An 18,521-nucleotide genomic window follows, 5' to 3' on the forward strand; every position below is an offset into this window, starting at 1 on the left:
TTATAAATAATTGTGAAAATATGTTATTATTTATACAATAATAATAACATTTATTCTTAATAAAAATTCATGTAACTTTTGTAATTTTTTATTTTAAATTTATAAAAAAATAAATTTTCAATTTAACTATTATCAAAAACATTTTATATTTTACTCACCCAACTACAAAAATATTTTTTTTAAATACAAATATTATAATAAAAAACCACAACAAAACAAACACCCTTAATTACAATACAATTTTTAATAATTCTTTTTTCTAAAAAATTTATTAAATAATACGCGTATTATTAAAAAAAATTTATATGTTCTATTAAAATTCTTTAAACTGTTATCTAATTTTAAATTATTTATTCTCTTAATCCTTAGAAATAATACTTACAGATTTTTTGCACCACCAAATTTCCTTTCAATTTCTATTCCTTCTCTGGCAAATCCACACAGACAAGTTGTCTGCTCCACCATGCATCTGTACAGTTTCACCGGTTAGGGTTCTGCCAAGAACCTCAGCAAAAAGGACAGTTCCAGTCTCCAACAACAGGCCTTCCCACAAACCACGAACTCCTCCTCTGCATCATTTTTCAAATCAATTTCCTCTCACTTGCAAGAAAATAAATTAAGGCAATTTTACCGACGAACAAAATCAAATCTACTTTCCTGATGTGGCTTCAAAATAAAGAACGACAACCTTTCTCACAAAAGATAAATATTGCATACCTCTCCAGCAAGCAAACTATATGCTAATTGAACGAAAATTATAATACTTCCAGGATGAGAAAAATGATCAAGTTTTATTGACAGAAGTCCCATGAATGTCACTCAGCAAATTAACTAATATCGAAACGATAATACAATAAGAGAATCTGATCTGCTTGCAACAATATTGATCATCCCATTAAACATAATTAAAACAAATAATTGCTCTAATTACACAGAACTGTTAAACGCAAACTTTCAAAAACCAGTTCAAAACCCATAAAGAATGAGGAAACTAATTATCACATTACTAACCTTGCAACCTAAAACTGTAGAGAGTGAGAAAATGGAGAAATTATTTACAAATGGACATGATCAATGCAAAACATAAAACTAATTAGCATGGCCAGAGTAGCGTCGCTCAATGCCGTGTTACTCAAAAAATATTGGCTGCTTCTGTTTCTTGATCTCGTTTTAGCCTATCCTAGCACACTACTAATGGGAAATAGAGGGCATCACAAATTCTATCCCTTGAGAATCAGAAACTTCTGTTGCTTAATGAGCCATATGGGTATCAGACACATTCTGATCTCTCGAGCTCTTAAAAGATAAAATAAGCCATAGTCCAACGTGCGAGTAGGACAAGGTCTATCTCATAAAATCACAGGTCTGATTACCTAGAAATACTACTTGATGGTGTTCTTGAAATTGGAATATGCACTCCTAATAAGAAAGTTTATAAGTTCCTAACTGATTGCATTCTCAATTAAAAGTAGTTATAACTAGACTAAAAATTTTGATCACAACTATTTGATCAAACCAGCGAACAACACTGCAAAAGAGTGATATATTTTTGGAAGCTGGTAAAAATAAATAATAATAAGGATGAAAGTTTTCATTTTAGTTTTAATTAAATTAAGAATGCAGTCAATCGGAAACTTTTGTACATTTGTTAAGAATGCTGTTAACTGGGCATGAATTTTAGTGCCTATATATATAATATATATATATATGGGGTAAAATTTGATTTAATAGCATTAACTGAATAGTATTGTCATATCCCATGTACTCGTGAATAATCTACATATCAATCAGGTAAGGAGAGCTAAAAATAAAGCTAAGCACAAGTTGAAAGTAGAGTGATGACTCCAAAAGTCTTGCAGGATTAATGTAAATACCATGAGAGAAAAATAAGAAAAATCTCATACCACAAGGAGCTTGTGCAAGCCAAGAGGAGCCGTTATGATGTATGATACACCGGGATACTTTTTTGCAGCATCAGCAGCTAAGGAAGGAATATCCTGGGAAACATGCAATTAAATTAACAAGGCATAATTTTAATATTTTTCACAATAACTTGAACAAAATGGTGCAGCCATTAATCAAGCATGTAGATTAAGGTCAAGGGAACAAAGAAAAAATATAATAAGTTACCTAATGACAGTGCCGTCCAGGAAAGAGAAAAAATTGGCAAACCAAATCAACACAATACACATACTAAACTGAATAAATAGCATCAGAGCTAGAGAATTGTGCCCATCATCTTCTCAATACTACCTGGGGGAAAAACATCTAGACAACCAAATATGGGCTTTAAGAAGATGTAGCTATGAGTATCTCAAGTGTGCTTCAAGACCATTTGCAACTTTATAACAGCAGAGAAACAAAGTAGAAAACCAAGTGGTCACAAGTTACAACTTTTCAATTTCTGCACATTTCCTAAAACATAAAATGGTATGATTCACATCCTTTTCAGATCAAACAAGCGAGAAGTACAATTTCTACCTTATGACATAACTAATGATACTTTAATAAATTAAATGCCCTGTTCTTCAGAAAGACCACTGCAGAACATCTGCAGGCTGCCACCATCATGAGAAGAATATAACATAGCACAATATGGGCAATTGTTTTTCCATGAGTTTCTTGTAAAATAAACAGAAAACTAGAGTTTGTACATCTAAAGCAACATCGAAGAATGAACAACCAAAATGATCTGGGCCAAACCGAGTTAAAATTATCAAAATGATACAAACTAAAATTGGGCAGAGTAACATAACTTCTACCAACGCGGATATGATGATTAAATAATGAGATAGAAAATATTAACAAATCAGACTTGGCATGCAGAACACCTGAAACCTGATTCCAACATCAGCGCATGTGAACAAAATTATCAAATGAAAAATCTAAAATCGGGTAGAGTAATATAATTTATACCAATGCGGACATGATAGATTATATAAGGAGGATGAAAAATTTTAACAAATCAGACTAGATCCAAGAAACATATAAACTATTTTCATGAATATACTAACGCCTATATCTATTGCTATTATTAATAAACTTTTCTTTCTTGATAATTTTTATTCTTGTAATTTATTTAGAGTTGTGCAAAAATAAATATTATCAAAACTAAAGTAAAAATTCATAGAGAATTTAAAGTTTTATAAGAAAAACTTATGTATGAGAAATCTTAACATTAATATAAATTTTTTAATCATAACTTGAGAAAAAATAGTTATTATCTAATTATATCAAAAGTTGTTATCAAAATATTTTAAAAAATATTATTTATCTATTTATAATATTCACATTTATAGAGATTATTTACAGCCTAATAGCACCTATTAGGACCGAAAAAAACTTGAGAGAAAGATGAAAAGAAAAAAACAATTTCATATAAAAGACACACATACCTTCAATTAGATCTTAATCAAACCCCTTTGATCATCTTGGTTTTTGTCACCATTGAGATATCAAATTCATCACCTACGTCTATTAAGAAAAGAGTATATATGCAAAAATACAATTTTTTAACAGTATTAAGTAGATATTAAACATCAACTTTAAGCTAAAACAATTAAAAAAAAATACATTTCATCATAATTTCTTCTTGAACTTTTGCAGAAAACTCTTGCAAAAACAACATCATAAAACGGTAAACCTCTTGAGAAAATATTTATCTGTAACTAAAATAAAAGAATTACATAATAACACATCACAAATAAAATGAGAAAAGTATGAGACTCCTTCAAGCAATCCGTTTGACAGAATTCATCATCCACTAACCTATAAACTAATTTTACCATTTCACAATCATCTTTAGCGTATAGAATTTGCGAAGAATACTGTTTTGTAACATTGAAAACTTCAAATTTATACATACAATACAAAAAGAATATAAGATCGACTTGGTTAAGATGGTTATGCACGAGTACTCACGTACATTTGAGTTTAAAAAAGTTACTAGTAAGATAAGCTCAAAGCAGGTATAGTTCTCGTTGAGAAGCTTCTTGACTGATTCTGAGGGTAAGTATCTTGATTCTTTTATTAATATTGGCTCAATGCCAACTATTAAAACATTTGTAGCAACTACTTTCAATAATAAATTTGCAAAAAAAACCTACAATATTAGTTAATAAGGTTGCATTAAAAATTCAAAACAACTCGGTGATGAAGAATAAGGCATAAACAGATACCGTCAAAATATTTTGTTCTTCCCAGTCTTGACTTCCATTGGAAATTGCCTGTTAAAATAACTAATAAGAAAAGATTAACGAAAGAGGAGATGAAAAAATAAATCTTAGAGGAGAGAAAAGAGGAAGAGGAGGAGGAGAGAAGTTAGAAAACTTGAAATTTTCAGCAAAAGTACCCTCAACATGTATCAGTAAAGAAGGTCGAGAAAGAGAAAGAATGGGAGAAGAGCAAAGAGATTTGATAAAGTTAATCACGAATACGAAAATATGATAACCATCAAAGGTTAAAAAAAAAATAATTATTTATACACATAAAATAAGATAATTAACTAATAAAAACTAATATTTTCTTATTTATTAATATTCAATTTTAAAATTTTTATAGCATTTATTTTTAATAATTATTTCATTTTAATTTATTTTCACTCAATAATAATAATATTTTTATAATAAAATATATCATATAACATCATAATTTAAACTAACAATTTCATATCTGTAATACAAAAAAAAACAAAAAAACAAAATAATAAAAACTCCAATAAGGGGAAAGAAAAAAAAATACTCAAATACTGTGGGGTCTTGATCAAGAAAATATATGACAGAAATCAAAACAAAACAGCAATAACACGAAGGAAAATATATAGCAGCAGCGTTAAAAGCATAGCGGTCATCCGCTTCAGTTGACAAAATTCATGTACCTGGGATTGAACAACTTTCTCAATTTGAAGTTTTAGGGTTCATTAGTCCACCGCCTCTGAGTATCATATGCAGAAACGGGTTTGAGGATGAGCTCGGTCGGATTTTGTAAACCAGCTCTTTTAAAGTCTTTTTTAGCGTTAAAAAAAAAACTGTAAACAGCGTAAAAAAAAAATAAAAACTGTCTCGTACAATATATATGATATAAACTATTTATATTATTCTTATTATTTTATTTTATTAACTAACCTTAAAATTAATACATATAAAATAATTTTTAAATTCTTAAAAATTTTAAATATAAAAATAATATTAATGTATTAATATTTTATTAAAAATAAATACCATATTTTAATTTTTATAAAAATTTCCTATTTAAACATTTTAAATTTGAAAATAAAATTTAATTTTAATTTACCTACAAATTTTTTAAAAATGTTTTAAATATTACAATACTTATTAAATATCAATATTTATCTTAAAAATTTTATTATATAAATTAAAATATATTTATAATTCTATATACGATAAATTAACTAATATTTTCCTATTTAATAATACTTGTTCTCTGACAATATTATTCTATTTTTATAATAAAATATATTATTTTAGCTAATATTGTTATCTTATATACATAAAATAAAATAATAAACCTATAAAACAAATATTTTTACATTGATTTAAAATTTAAATTTGCATAACATTTTTAATTAATTCTTATTTATTTTCTGTTAATATTATTTTTCTTTTGTAATAAAATACATACTTTCGAATTACTATACAATCAACAAACACTCCTAAAAATAAATAGTAAAAAATTATAAAAATACGAATTAATAAATCACATAAATATAGAGTAATACATCCTAAAAATATGCAGTCATTATATATTTTCAAAGAAATTAACGAATTAGGAAAGAACATGAACAAAAAGATAAATATGTAACCCACTGCAAATTTCAACCATTAAAGAGGCAATATTGATTGATCATCAATCAGTAAAAAAACTATATGTAACATTTTTTTTCAAAAAAAAAAAAGAAAAACCTACCAACTAAGAAGAAATATGTAAAAGTTTGACCAATAATCTGTTTAGTTCAATAATCCTTGTAACTTTTTAGGAAGAAAAATTTTTAAAAATAAAAGAAAAGGTAAAGATGTTTTTGCTCACATTTGGTTTATCTTAAATCTTTATGGTGACAGGATGATTGGATCAGGCTGAATAGGGGAGGTGCAGAAGGGAAAGAACATATGATTAACATGCAACGAAGGACAACAGATGAAAATAAGAAATCAGGAAAGAAAAAAGGGAAAAAAAAATCCAAAATAATGTCAACTAGGACGAGAATTCTATTAGTTTGGTAAAATTAGTTTTGATGAAAAGTCTCCACTAGATTTCAGTGAAGATAAGGCTTAATAGTTTCAAGATGCGCTTAGCCTTATTAGACCAGCTTAAATTCATATCTCAGCATGTGTGAAGAGCAGAAAACATAATTTAATATATGAGGCAAACACCTCAATTACCACAACTGTTGCAACGGGGTTACCTGAATTACTAGTTGAATGGTCTTGCGTAATTGCCATGGCAGCTGCAACAAAGCTTGAGAAAAAGGAAACCAGAACAAAATCCAGGACATGTTTAGTGGAAATGTGCATCAATCTGACCAAAGAAATTTTCTAGACATGTAATTGCTTTAACATATATATTTCAGACACGAATACCTCATAAGCAATAGATCAATGCAGAATAAAGTTCAGATATCATAAATTATGCTATGTAGTGTTGATCTGGTAAATCAATAGCAAACATCTAGAACCCATAAAAAAAGAAGAAATGTTTAGTTCCTTCCTGGTAAAACAGGTCCTTAGAATCAAAAGTTAAGGACACATCATAGGTTTACCAACATGGTTTCTACTTCCATAATTGCAAGTATCTTAGGAACCTGAAACTACATGTTTAATCTTTTGATAAGAGATAATGCGAGGAGAGGAACTCAAATTTAGGTTTATGCCCGAACTGACTAGCCTGCTAGTGCTTTCGTTATTAGTTCGTTATGGGTGAGGCTTCCAACATTCTGCGGGATTTATTGTAAGTTGTTCAGTAAGGATGCAACTTCACTGAAGAATATATGGTTATTTGGAACATTTTATAGTGAAAAATTACTCTGTTACCATGCATGTCATTCAAGCTGCTTACATTTTGTGCTGCTTCAAGCATATGCCCTTTATCATTCATATGACAGGTCACAGGAATCCTGAAACGTAACTTTAACATCAGCACATGTGAACAAAATTATCAAAATGATAAAAACTAAAACTGGGCAGAGTAATATAACTTCCACCAACGCGGATACAATGATTACATAATATTAACAAATCAGACTTGACATGAAGAACGCCTGAAACCTGATTCCAACATCAGCGCATGTGAATAAAATTATAAAGGGCATATGCTTTAATTAAAAATTCACCAAGCGTGAAGAGTAAAAAACGTAATTTAAAAAATTAAAAATTATAATTAATTATTATTTAAGAATATTATTTTAATTTTAGTAACTTGAGATTTTTATTCTTATTAGGATTTCTAACATTATTAGTGTTAATTTCTCATTTTTATTAAGATTAATATTTTTAATTTTATTAATTTATTATTTTTTAATCTATCTCTAGTTAGAAAAAGATATTTAAAGAAAATAATACAATCGAACACTTAAGTGTGATTCTTAAAACGTCTTAAATATGATGTTTAAAAAACTCTAGGTGCGATGTCTCATTTTATTTCTAAATCCCTGATTAAACAAATCAACATTATTTGTCCTACATAACAAAAATATCAGATGAGGTTGAAATTACTTTTTTGATGTCATCTGAGGCATAATGGCTTGAAACAGCGACGGGGCAAATGCACGGGGGCACAATGCATTATGTACGCGCTCACTGGTGAGTGTGCTGGTGGGCTTGCGTAGAGCACCCAGGTCCATCACTGCTGCACCCAAACAAAGTGCTGATTTTCTGCATGACGTGTGTATATCCCAGCAAATTTATTCCCCTGGGCTCCCTCCTTCCACACCCCAGGTACCTGAAAAATTGTTTCCTGGCAATTTAATTGCCCTTTTCTTTGTTCGGTTTTTTTTTTTTTTTTTCTTTTCTTAATTTTTTTTTGTGGTTTTAATTTTCAGAAGCCTCGAGTAAAAAAAATAACAGAATGAAGAAAAATCTTACCAGCATAGCAGAGATAAAACCCTCTTCTGTCCCCCTCCGCCCCTATAACAAATACAAGAAAAAAGAAGAAGAAAACCAACGCAAATTCGAAAATTTCAAAAATGCTAAAAGAATATAATTGAATGTGACAGCAAGAAATGGGTCACAATAAATGAAGTAAGTTTCTCTTTGATTACAAAAACAAAAAAAATCCTCTCAGTAAATAGCTAACATTAATTAGATCAGCAACTGAATTCCAAGCAGTTACTAATAATGGTCGTTCGTTTTCTCTGTTTCACTATAGTCGAAGAAATGTATCTAACATAAATCTATACAGTCATTACCTAATGTACCACAACAACTAAATAAAAAAAAATCATCTAAGAACCTTCCATTTGCATCTTTGACTAAACTCATTGAACAAAGTCATGCAAATCAACAAATGGATTAACTAAGTTCTCAACATTTCCAGTGAAGAGATTACCTTCTACAGGTGCTGCATGTTAACTTGTGTAAAACCACATAGCCTACCACATTAGATCAGCCATTATGCCAACTTCAACAGAAGAAGTGACAAGCCTGCCGGTGCGCAAAAAACTAAACAGCACTCTTGAGCTATCAGGATTCAAACTAACAATTTCATCTCAATAATACAAAAAAAAAAAACAAAATGATGAGAACTCCGACAAAGAAAAAGAAAAAAAAAAAATTCACATACAGTGGTATTGATCTAAAAAACATATGACAGGAATCAAAACAAAACAACAACCATACAAAAGAGAATAGATAGCAGCATTAACAGCATAGCAGGCTTCCGCTTCGATTGACAAAATTTACGTACCTAGAATTAGGCGACGAAGGCATCAGCCTCTGTCGAGAAAATTCTCGCTTTCTCAATATAAAATTTTATGATTCATGAGTACGTAGCTTCTGTTATATAATAAGGATAAGAGATGGGGGGTCGGCTGCATTTTCCGAGCTTCACTCTTTTAAACAATCCCCTTTATAGTAAAAAAGAAAAAGTCATAAATAGGATTAAAAAAAGCCATCAAATATATATAATATAATTATATTACTGTTATTTTTTTTATTAACAAATAAAACTGAAAATTAATATATAATATTTTCTAAAATAATTTTTAAATTCTCATAAATTTTAAATAAAAAATTTCAAGATGTGTTTTAGTCATATTAGACCAGCTTTAATAACAAAAAATATAATTTAATATATGAACCAAACACCTCAATTGCCACGCCGTTGCAATGAAGTTACCTGAATTACTAGTTAATGGTCCCGAATAATTGCCATGACAGCTGCAACAAAGCTTAAGAAAAAGGAAAACATAACAAAATCCAGGACATGTTTATTAGAAATGTGCATCGATCTGACCAAAAAAATTTTCTAGACATGCGAATAGAATTTGTGATGAATAATAGTGGCAAGATTACACATTTTAGCATTGACAGCTGACTTTTCTATTGGTACCATGATTTACTAGCAAAAGAAGCAAACTCCAACCCCTATTTTTCTTTTATGCTTATCTATTTTTGTTCTTGGAGTTTCCTGCATTCCCGTACTTGAAAATCTGCATGCAAAAGCAAAATAGCTCTTAATTGATCAAATCACTAAAAAAATCTCAGAGGCTTGTGGCCATCAGGTGGACCAAGAGCCTTGGTTTCCCCAATAGCAACAGATAAATATAGCATATACAGTGTCTCCCAAGATGCATTTGCTCATAATATTTTACTTTCTCTTTAACTCACACATCCTTCATTGCCAGGCGGCTGCTACTTGCGACAATTCCTGCACTAATAGTGTCACTAATCATTCTAGTTATTGGCCCACTAGTGAAGTTGAGCACAGTTATAAATGCAGCAACGCCATCAGCTTGTGTATCACACATCTGCGGCCTCGTCATGGCATATGGGCCAATTCCAAATATCCTCTGCACTGTGATCTTCCCTACAAGGGTGTGGCATTTGCATTCCTATCTGTGCCACGATTTTTTGGGTCGGCAACATTATTGTGACATACGCTCTGCCTGCAATGATCAATTCAAAACGCTTAGCAAGCGTCTTCAGCATATATTCGATTGTGTGCTTCATCTCTTGGATCTTTGTGTTCCTGAAAGTCCCAGAAACCAAAGGCATGCCTCTCGAAGTCATTACAGAGTTCTTTGCTGTTGGCACTAGACAAGCTGCAGCTGTCAAGAATGAGTGGTTGAAACAGTTTGTGGGCCGTTTTTCTTTTATTTTCTTTGTACTTTACCGCAGGTATCGATGAGTGCTAAAGGTGTCATACAAGAATACCTTTGCATAGAGCATTGTTGAATAGGAATGGGTGCTAAAGGTGTCATACAAGAAAGGGTCATTGAATTTTTCTCCGTGCAAAAAACAACAAATAATTTTTTCTGAGTAACGTGTCATAAGTAGTTATCATTATTAATGGGACAAAATTTGAGTAAATATAACTCCAATAAACTTTCGCTCCTAAATAAGAAAGCTGACACACATAAAGAAATTACTTTAATATATATATATTTCAGACCTTAATAACTTAAAAGCAATAGAATAACCCAGAATAAAGTTCGGATAGCGTAAATTCTGTTATATGGTGTTGATCTGGTAAATCAATTTCATATTTTCATATGAGCAAACATCCAGAACCCACCTCCAAAATTGTCAAAAAAAAAAAACAAAGAAAGGTTCAAATCCGTCCTGGTAAAACAAGGCCTTAGAATCGAAAGTCAAGGGCGCATCATAGGTTTACCAGTATGGTTTCTACTTCCATAATTGCAAGTATCTTTAGCACCTGAAACTACAGGATTAATATTTTGATAAGAGATAATGCAAGTAGAGAAACTCAATTTTAGGTTTATGCCCAAACTGACTAGCCCGCTGGTGCTTTCACCATTAGTTCATTATGGGTTAGGCTTCCGACCTTCTACAGGATTTACTGTAAGTTATTCAGTAGGATGCAACTTCAGTGAAGAATGTATATGGTTATTTAGGGCATTTTATAGTGAAAAATTACTCTCTGTTACCATGCATGCCATTCAAGCCGCTTCAAGCTTCCTCTCTACTGCCTCATGCTCAGCCTGAATACGAAATGGAACACCATGCTCCTGATACATATTGTTTTGTGCCAGGTCTAATCAATGTCAGCTGCAGTGGTTGCAAAAAAATGATTGGCTGGAATCCATCTGGTTGTATTGGGGTCTACATCAGGAGGTATGGAATCCGCGTCCTTAAGGAACACAGTTGGTCCCTTCCACTGGTATGCTCTAGATCTCCTTTTCTGATGGAAAGCTTGCTGCTGTTGAGTAAGAGTAACTGGAGCTATGCGATACACTTCTCCACACATCTCTACGGTTGAATTTCTCTTACCGACCTTGACCAATGGATTATTAAACGGGAACTCATCTTTGAGAGGATTTTAGCTGTGAGAAAAAGCACCATTTGAAAGGATAAATCAGAATTTATATAACAGGTCATGGGACCAAATTATGACAAAATGGCTAGCAAGCGGAAAACCTGAAACGTGATTGTAACATCAGCACATGTGAACGAAATTATCAAAATAATAAAATTTAAAATTGGGCAGAGTAATATCAACTACCAATGCCGATATGATAATTACCTAATGAGATGAAAAATATTAACAAATCAGACGTGACATGCAGAACACCTGAAACCTGATTCCAGCATCAGATCATGCGAACAAAATTATCAAATGAAAAAGCTAAAATCGAGTAGAGTAATATAAAGGACAAATGCTTAACACGCAATGAAGGACAACAGACAAAAATAAAACATCAAAAAAGGAAAAAAAATTCCAATAATCTAAACTACGACAAGAATTCTACTAGTTTGGTAAAATTAGTTTTGATGAACGGCCGCCCAACCGCCCCGAGATCTATTTATCAACAAAAGATCCCTAGTCATGCACAAAATTTGCAGGATATTCACTGGATCAGTCCGCTTATTAAGAGCCAACGTGGTTGCCATGAACTCCACTGGAATTGGACCACGCTAAATGACTTATTTCCCAAGACGAAAATCCACCAAAATGGAAGTTCAAGCCATAAACTTCCGTTCCAACACTACACAAATTGCAGATACAAATACGGGACGACAACCCTATAAAATAAAACTCGGTAAGAGTAAAAACTCCATTCCTGATGATGTACACGGAGTAAAATCACACTCAGAAGCCACGCAGCCGCACTCGTCGCCTGCATAACCAGCAACGGGAAGAAACCTCATTTGTTCCTTTCAATAACACGTCTCTAGTAAACAACAACAAAGCAGGACCGATTGCCTCTTTTACTATTTTCCAAGAAAGATAAGTTCCACTATTAAATTAAATAAAGTAGGGTCCAAAAACCTTCAATCTGTAGCTCTACACTTAGGAAGGCTTCACCCTCGCTCCAATTTGCTGCACCAAGGAAAAGGTGGCAAAATTAGCATACCCTGTTATCTGTAGCTTTTTAACCGTCTGGCATGTTCTAAACGTTAATTTTGTATAACTACAAATGTTTCTTAAACAAAGTAGCAGCGAGAGAAATATTTTCAAGACAATCCAGGGTAACATAATACTCACATTCCGCGTAGCACACGTTGTTCGTGTAGATAGCCACTGGAACAAACTCCGTTCTTTCCGCTTAAACAAGTTTCCCGCTACGTACCTACAGCAAAGAAAAGTCAGCAACATAATATTGACGCGGTTACGCCAGGCTCCGTAGTTGCCTTGCATGTTAAACGTACCAATCTCTTTTAACCACAGATATTGCTTTAAAAAAAAAAAAAAAAAAGTAAACAGAGAAAAGATCCCACAAGATCTGAAGTTTGGTAAGACTACTACACTTTGGGTCCGATAGACTTCGAAGGTTTAGCTCTCTCAAATAGTTTTCTCGGTCAATTTTTTGAAGACCTACATTAGAACAATGATTAGAACCAAGACAAATTCAGCATACATGCATGCTTTTTTTGAGCTCCAACTGGCCGAGCAACGGGATGAATTTTACTTTTTCCCAGGAAATTTAAAAACCCGTTGCCTAGGAGTCAAAGTACATTTATTTTGAAACAATAAACCAAAGCACTCTCATTTGCGAGAAAAAGAATTCGCCCACTTTTACTGAAGTTCATCAAATTGGCTTCCAAATCAAGAACGAAGGCCTTTCTCAAATAAAATGAATATCTCTTTTAACCGAGCAATCATGTCTTACGCCCGTAGCAATAAAATGATTGAGAAAGCACACTGCCAGTTACGTAGAGAAAGGCTGCCAACTCTCCAAGAGAAAGGGTGTTATCAGAGTTACTTTTCCTTTAAACCAACGTATTCTCAAAAACACTTACTTTGAATCAAGAGTCCAAACCACAACTTTTAGAGTTCCGAAAACCCAGGGCATCAAAAAAGTTTTGCTTTGCTGCAGCAAATCCAAAGTCATTTTCTTTTGCACCAAGGCACACTTATCTTTTAAATAATCGATAGAACACGCCTTCAGTTTCTAAAAAAATTACTTGACCTCCACTTACTTTTCCAACTGCTACAATTTCCCTGTGGGGACACCTGCAGATTTATTTCGAAAGCAAAAGATCAAGAGAAACTTTAATTAAACCAACATAGCAAAGAATAGTTACTTCCAACTAAAAGATCAAGGGACATTTTGCTAGAGAAAGAATTATCCAAGGGACATTTTGCAAAATCTCACATTGCCCCAAAAAATTGAGGAACATTTGCTCAGGGGACCAACAAAAAAAATCGTTTTCAAAAAATAAATGGACAGGCTAGCTTTCGAAAAGATTAATCGAGGCCTTTTACTTTCTGAATACGGGACTCCGAATGATATATTTTCGCAGCAACAGACCATGGGTTTCAAAACCTTCAAAACACATCTCGTATGCCTTACGTAAACTAAATATTGAAAGCAAGTTACCGTGTCAGAAGTGGTGCTGTCACAATATCCTCGAATCTTTGTCAATGCAAGTTTTTCTAAAACTTGGAACTGCGAGAGGGACCCAAGCAGATTTACATTGCCCCAAGAAATCAAAATTCATTTTCTTGTGCATCAAGTCACACATTTATCCATAAATAATGCATAAAAACAGCTTTTAGGTTTTAAAGTATAAATTGAGTCTCCTTTACTTCCCAAACCAGGAAACTTCCAAAACAGGAAACTATTCTTTTGTATATATATTTTTTTAAAAAAACTATTCTTTAACAAAAGCCAAAAAGCTTTAAAACCACGTGCCGAAAAAATATTTACTTGCAATCAAAAGATCCAAACATATTGCTTTCTATGTTCCAACCAACCAAGAGAACAGAGCAATTTTACTCTTCCCCAAAAAACAGAGAAACTTCTGCTTGAATACCGAGGGGCACACTTATTTTAAAAGAATCAGTAAATACAGTGTCGGTTTCAAAATATCGAATCGGGGCACCTCTACAGAGGAAAGACGCTGCAACTAGATTATCGATGTGGCTTCAAAATAAAGAACGGCAACCTCTTCCACGTATAATGAAGATTCCCATAACCTAGCACGAAACTTTTTCTGTCCGCGCTAAAAATAGATTGGGAGAGCATATTGCCACCACTAAGTGAAACGTCGCCTAACTCTCCAAAAGAAAGTGCGTGATCAAAGAAACTCTCACTTTCAAACCGACGCACCCAAACTTTGGCTTGAGATTTTAAGCCACATCTTTTTGAGGCTGTACATCTTGAGGGTTGCAAGCAGTTTCATTTTGCCACAAAAAATCAAGATTCACGTTCTCATGCACCGAGGCACATAAGTTTGTTTTGAAATATCGACAAAAACTTCCACTTTCAAAATGAAATATTGCCTTTCCTAGGACTAAAGGGTAGTTAATATGGAATTGAACCTCTTACATTTTGGACCCAGAATCTCAAATAAAACATTCATTGTGAATGCAAGGGCTGCACAAATAATGTTTTCTACTCAAAGAGACCCGGCCAATTTTGATCCTTCACCAACTATATTTCATAAATGAAGCTTCAAAACACACAGCAACAACCTTTAACGTTCAAAATGAAATATTGCCTGTCCTAGATTTTTGTGGCCTGAAAGTAAGTTAATATGGAATTGAAGCTCTTACATTTTGGACCGAGAATCTCAAATAGAGCATTCATTGCGAATGCACGGGCTGCAGAAATAATGTTTTCTACTCAAGAGACCCGGCCAATAATGATCCTTCACCAACTATATTTCATAAATGAAGCTTCAAAACACATATCAGCAACCTTTAACATTCAAAATGAAATTTTGGCTTTCCTGGTATTTTGGGACTGAAAAGGTAGTTAATATGGAATTGAAGCTCTTACATTTTGGACCGAGAATCTCAAATAAAACATTCATTGTGAATGCAGGGGCTGCACAAATACTGTTTTCTACTCAAGAGACCCGGCCAACAGTGATCCTTCACCGGCTATATTTCATGAATGAAGCTTCAAAACACATATCAACACCCTTTAACTTTCAAAATGAAATATTGGCTTCCCTAGTATTTTGGGACTGAAATGTAGTTAATATGGAATTGAAGCTCTTACATTTTGGACCGAGAATCTCAGATAAAACATTCATCGTGCATGCAAGGGCTGCAGAAATAATGTTTTCTACTCAAGAGACCCGGCCCACAATGATCCTTCACCAACTATATTTCATGAATGAAGCTTCAAAACACATACCAACAACATTTCTCCAATAAACTAAATCTGAAAGTTCCCAAAACCGAGCATACATATCTTTTGTAAAATGGTTATCAAATACTAGAAAATCCAATTGCAACGTCTAAGAGAGATAGGGTGCCCATCACGATAGCTTTCACTGCCGAAGCGACACACATAAACATATTTACTAGGAATCAAAATGCTCAAGACACATTTTCTCACAGTTGGTGCTACCCGGGGGAACAGGGAACATTTTTTGTTTTCTCAAGAATGGGAAATTTTCTTGTTCATCAGGCGCATTTATTTTTTAAAAGATTTACAAAACATGCTTTCAGTTTCTGAGCAATAATTCAGGACCGGAACACCATAAAAAATTATTTTCTACCAAAGGAAGCAAGAACCTTAAAACAATGCCCAAAAATATTTACTTGCTGTTAGAAGATCCAAGCACATTCTTTTTAAGTTCCAACTACCCGAAGGACATGGGGAATTCAACTTTCTCCGAAGAAATCGTAAAATTTTCCCTTAAACACGGACGCAAATTTATTTTGAAACAATAAATCAATTTACTCTCACTTTCAATAAAATAAAGTAGGGCACTTTTACCGGGACACAAAATCAATCTAATGTGGCTTCGAAATAAAGAATGACGACCTTTCTCGCATCAGATAAAAATCCCGAGAACACAGCATCCTCGTTTCGTCCCTGCTAAATGCAGATTGGGTAAGTACGAGGCAAGCATCTCATGCATCCTAGAAACCTTTCTCTTGACTACAACAAATGTCAAAAATAATGACCTCCAGCTTTAAGAGAAGACTAAAAGAAGTGGGGCCCGGGGGGCAAGGAAGCTGAGGACTTCCATTCTGAGATATTAAAGACGATTAAAAGGGAGCGGAGCGGAAGAGAATTACCTGAAAACCAACATAAGAACTTGTTGGTAAAGCAAACGCGCAGCATCAATTTCTAAAAAGTTGCCATATTTCCCGATCTGGCCTGCCGCCTCTGACAAATTATTGCTCAAATACAACCATAAAGCGTGAGAGAAATATTATTTGAATCTAGCAGACTTGTAGAAATTTTTGTAATGCGCAGCAGTACCCCTTTGGTACCAACATTAAAAAAATTCGTAACTTTTACTTCCAAAGAGAAATATTTGAATCCAGCACCAAGTGATACGAGTGTAAATAGAGATGTCGCGTACCTCTCGAACCAGCAATCCACACCCTTACCGAGCGAGCGTTATAATATTGTCAGAATATGGTCCCTGTAAATCAAAAAACAAGAAAAGGGATCAAGACATACTGATACAACTCCCGCGAACATCAAACAAAAAATAAACTGGTAACAAAAGTCGAAAGGAACAACACTATTAGTTTCCAACGTGGGAACTATGTTTCTTTATGCACTTTGGATGGAATGACTTTGCAGGGACTATGGACCAGACGGAATCAAGATTTTGGGAACACGGTTCCCACATAATAGACACCCTTGTACGAGGCAAGCATCTCATGCATCCTTTAAACCTTTCTCTCAACCACAACAAAACTGCTGGACAGGCCAAAAATAATGACCTTCAGCTTTAAGATGAGACTCAAAGATGCGGGGGACAAGGAAGCTGAGGACTTCCATTCCGAGATCTTAAAGACAGCCCCTCTCACGGTGGAAGAGCAGATAATGACCATTTATACCGGAACGAATGGTTATCTTGATTCATTAGAAATTGGACAGGTAAGGAAATTTCTCGTTGAGTTACGTACTTACTTAAAAACAAATAAACCTCAGTTCCAAGAAATCATATCCTCTACCAAGACATTCACTGAGGAAGCAGAAACCATTTTGAAAGAAGCTATTCAGGAACAAATGGAACGTTTTCTACTTCAAGAATAATTCTAAATAAAAAATAAATAAATAAATAAAAGAAACGAAATTGATCATTCTTTAATTTAATTTAAATTCATTTCATTTTTTACTTGAATTTAATATTTAATATAATAATTAATAATTATTCATAATATAAGTTTCTAAGTATAGAAAATAAGTATATACTATATATAACATAAGCAAATATAACATAAGAATAAAAGGGAGTGAAACAAAAGAGAATTACCTGAAAACCAACATAAGAACGTGTTGGCAACTAAAAGGCGCAGCATCAATTTCTAAAAACTTGCCATATTTTCAGATCTGGCCTGGCTGCCTCTAACAAATGATTGCTCAAATACAAGCAAAAAGCGCCGAGAGGAACAAAGCACGTCACATTATTTTAATCCAGCGGACTTGTAAAAATTTTGTAAGTGCGCAGTGCCCCCTCGGTACCAATATTAATACACATACGTAACTTTTTAATACAGAAGAAAAACATTTGAATCCAGCACCAAGTGATACGAGTGTAAATAGATATTGCAAACCTCTTGAACCAGCAATCCATACCCTTACCGAGCGACGATTACAATATTTTCAGAATATGGTCCCGGTAAATCAAAGAACAAGAAAAGGGATCAAGACATATTGATACAACTCCCATGAAAGTCGCGCAATAAATTAACAATAACTGGTAATAAACATAAAATACCGAGCACTGTTATCAGTTTCCAGCGTGGGAACTAGGTTTCTTTATGCACTTTGGATGGAACCGGACAGAATCAAGATTATGGGAACACGGTTCCCACATGGTACACACCCCCTCCTTGTACGAGGCAAGCATCTCAAGCATATCCTGGAAACCTTTCTCTTGACTGCAACAGAACTGTTGGACGGG

The 18,521-nt window shown here is 33.2% G+C and overlaps 1 protein-coding gene and 1 non-coding gene across 20 annotated transcripts in view; both read right to left on the reverse strand.

Annotated features, from left to right (window-relative positions):
* Nucleotides 1-18,521, reverse strand: part of LOC148270539 (uncharacterized) — a 42,551-nt gene that overhangs the window by 1,846 nt on the left and 22,184 nt on the right. The window contains exons 2-16 of one of the 19 annotated variants that reach the window (XR_015814217.1): nucleotides 16,965-18,509; nucleotides 16,675-16,765; nucleotides 13,614-13,647; nucleotides 13,434-13,504; nucleotides 12,679-12,763; nucleotides 12,463-12,513; nucleotides 11,120-12,310; nucleotides 9,842-10,279; nucleotides 9,349-9,661; nucleotides 8,560-9,076; nucleotides 8,097-8,138; nucleotides 7,728-7,953; nucleotides 7,072-7,129; nucleotides 1,905-1,997; nucleotides 383-569 (exon numbers count right to left, since the gene is read on the reverse strand). Coding sequence is in view for 4 of the 19 variants with exons in the window: in XM_088210374.1 (XP_088066500.1) it covers nucleotides 12,484-12,513; nucleotides 12,679-12,763; nucleotides 13,434-13,504; nucleotides 13,614-13,647; nucleotides 16,675-16,688 (234 nt within the window). In the remaining 15 variants the exon portion in view is untranslated. Of the gene's footprint in view, nucleotides 1-382; nucleotides 570-1,904; nucleotides 1,998-7,071; nucleotides 7,130-7,727; nucleotides 7,954-8,096; nucleotides 8,139-8,559; nucleotides 9,077-9,348; nucleotides 9,662-9,703; nucleotides 10,280-10,588; nucleotides 12,365-12,462; nucleotides 12,514-12,678; nucleotides 12,764-13,433; nucleotides 13,648-16,369; nucleotides 16,469-16,674; nucleotides 16,766-16,894; nucleotides 18,510-18,521 lie in introns of those variants that run through there. The other 18 variants (XR_015814213.1, XR_015814216.1, XR_015814218.1 and 15 more) reach the window with 18 other exon arrangements.
* On the reverse strand, nucleotides 6,301-6,423 carry LOC148270540 (small nucleolar RNA snoR77). Its single transcript, XR_015816249.1, has one exon. It is a non-coding gene; the product is annotated as a small nucleolar RNA snoR77 (small nucleolar RNA).

The sequence above is a fragment of the Carica papaya genome, chromosome 1 (assembly GCF_054855325.1).
Source record: "Carica papaya isolate Zhongbai chromosome 1, ASM5485532v1, whole genome shotgun sequence".
In the NCBI taxonomy this organism is placed as follows: Eukaryota; Viridiplantae; Streptophyta; class Magnoliopsida; order Brassicales; family Caricaceae; genus Carica; species Carica papaya.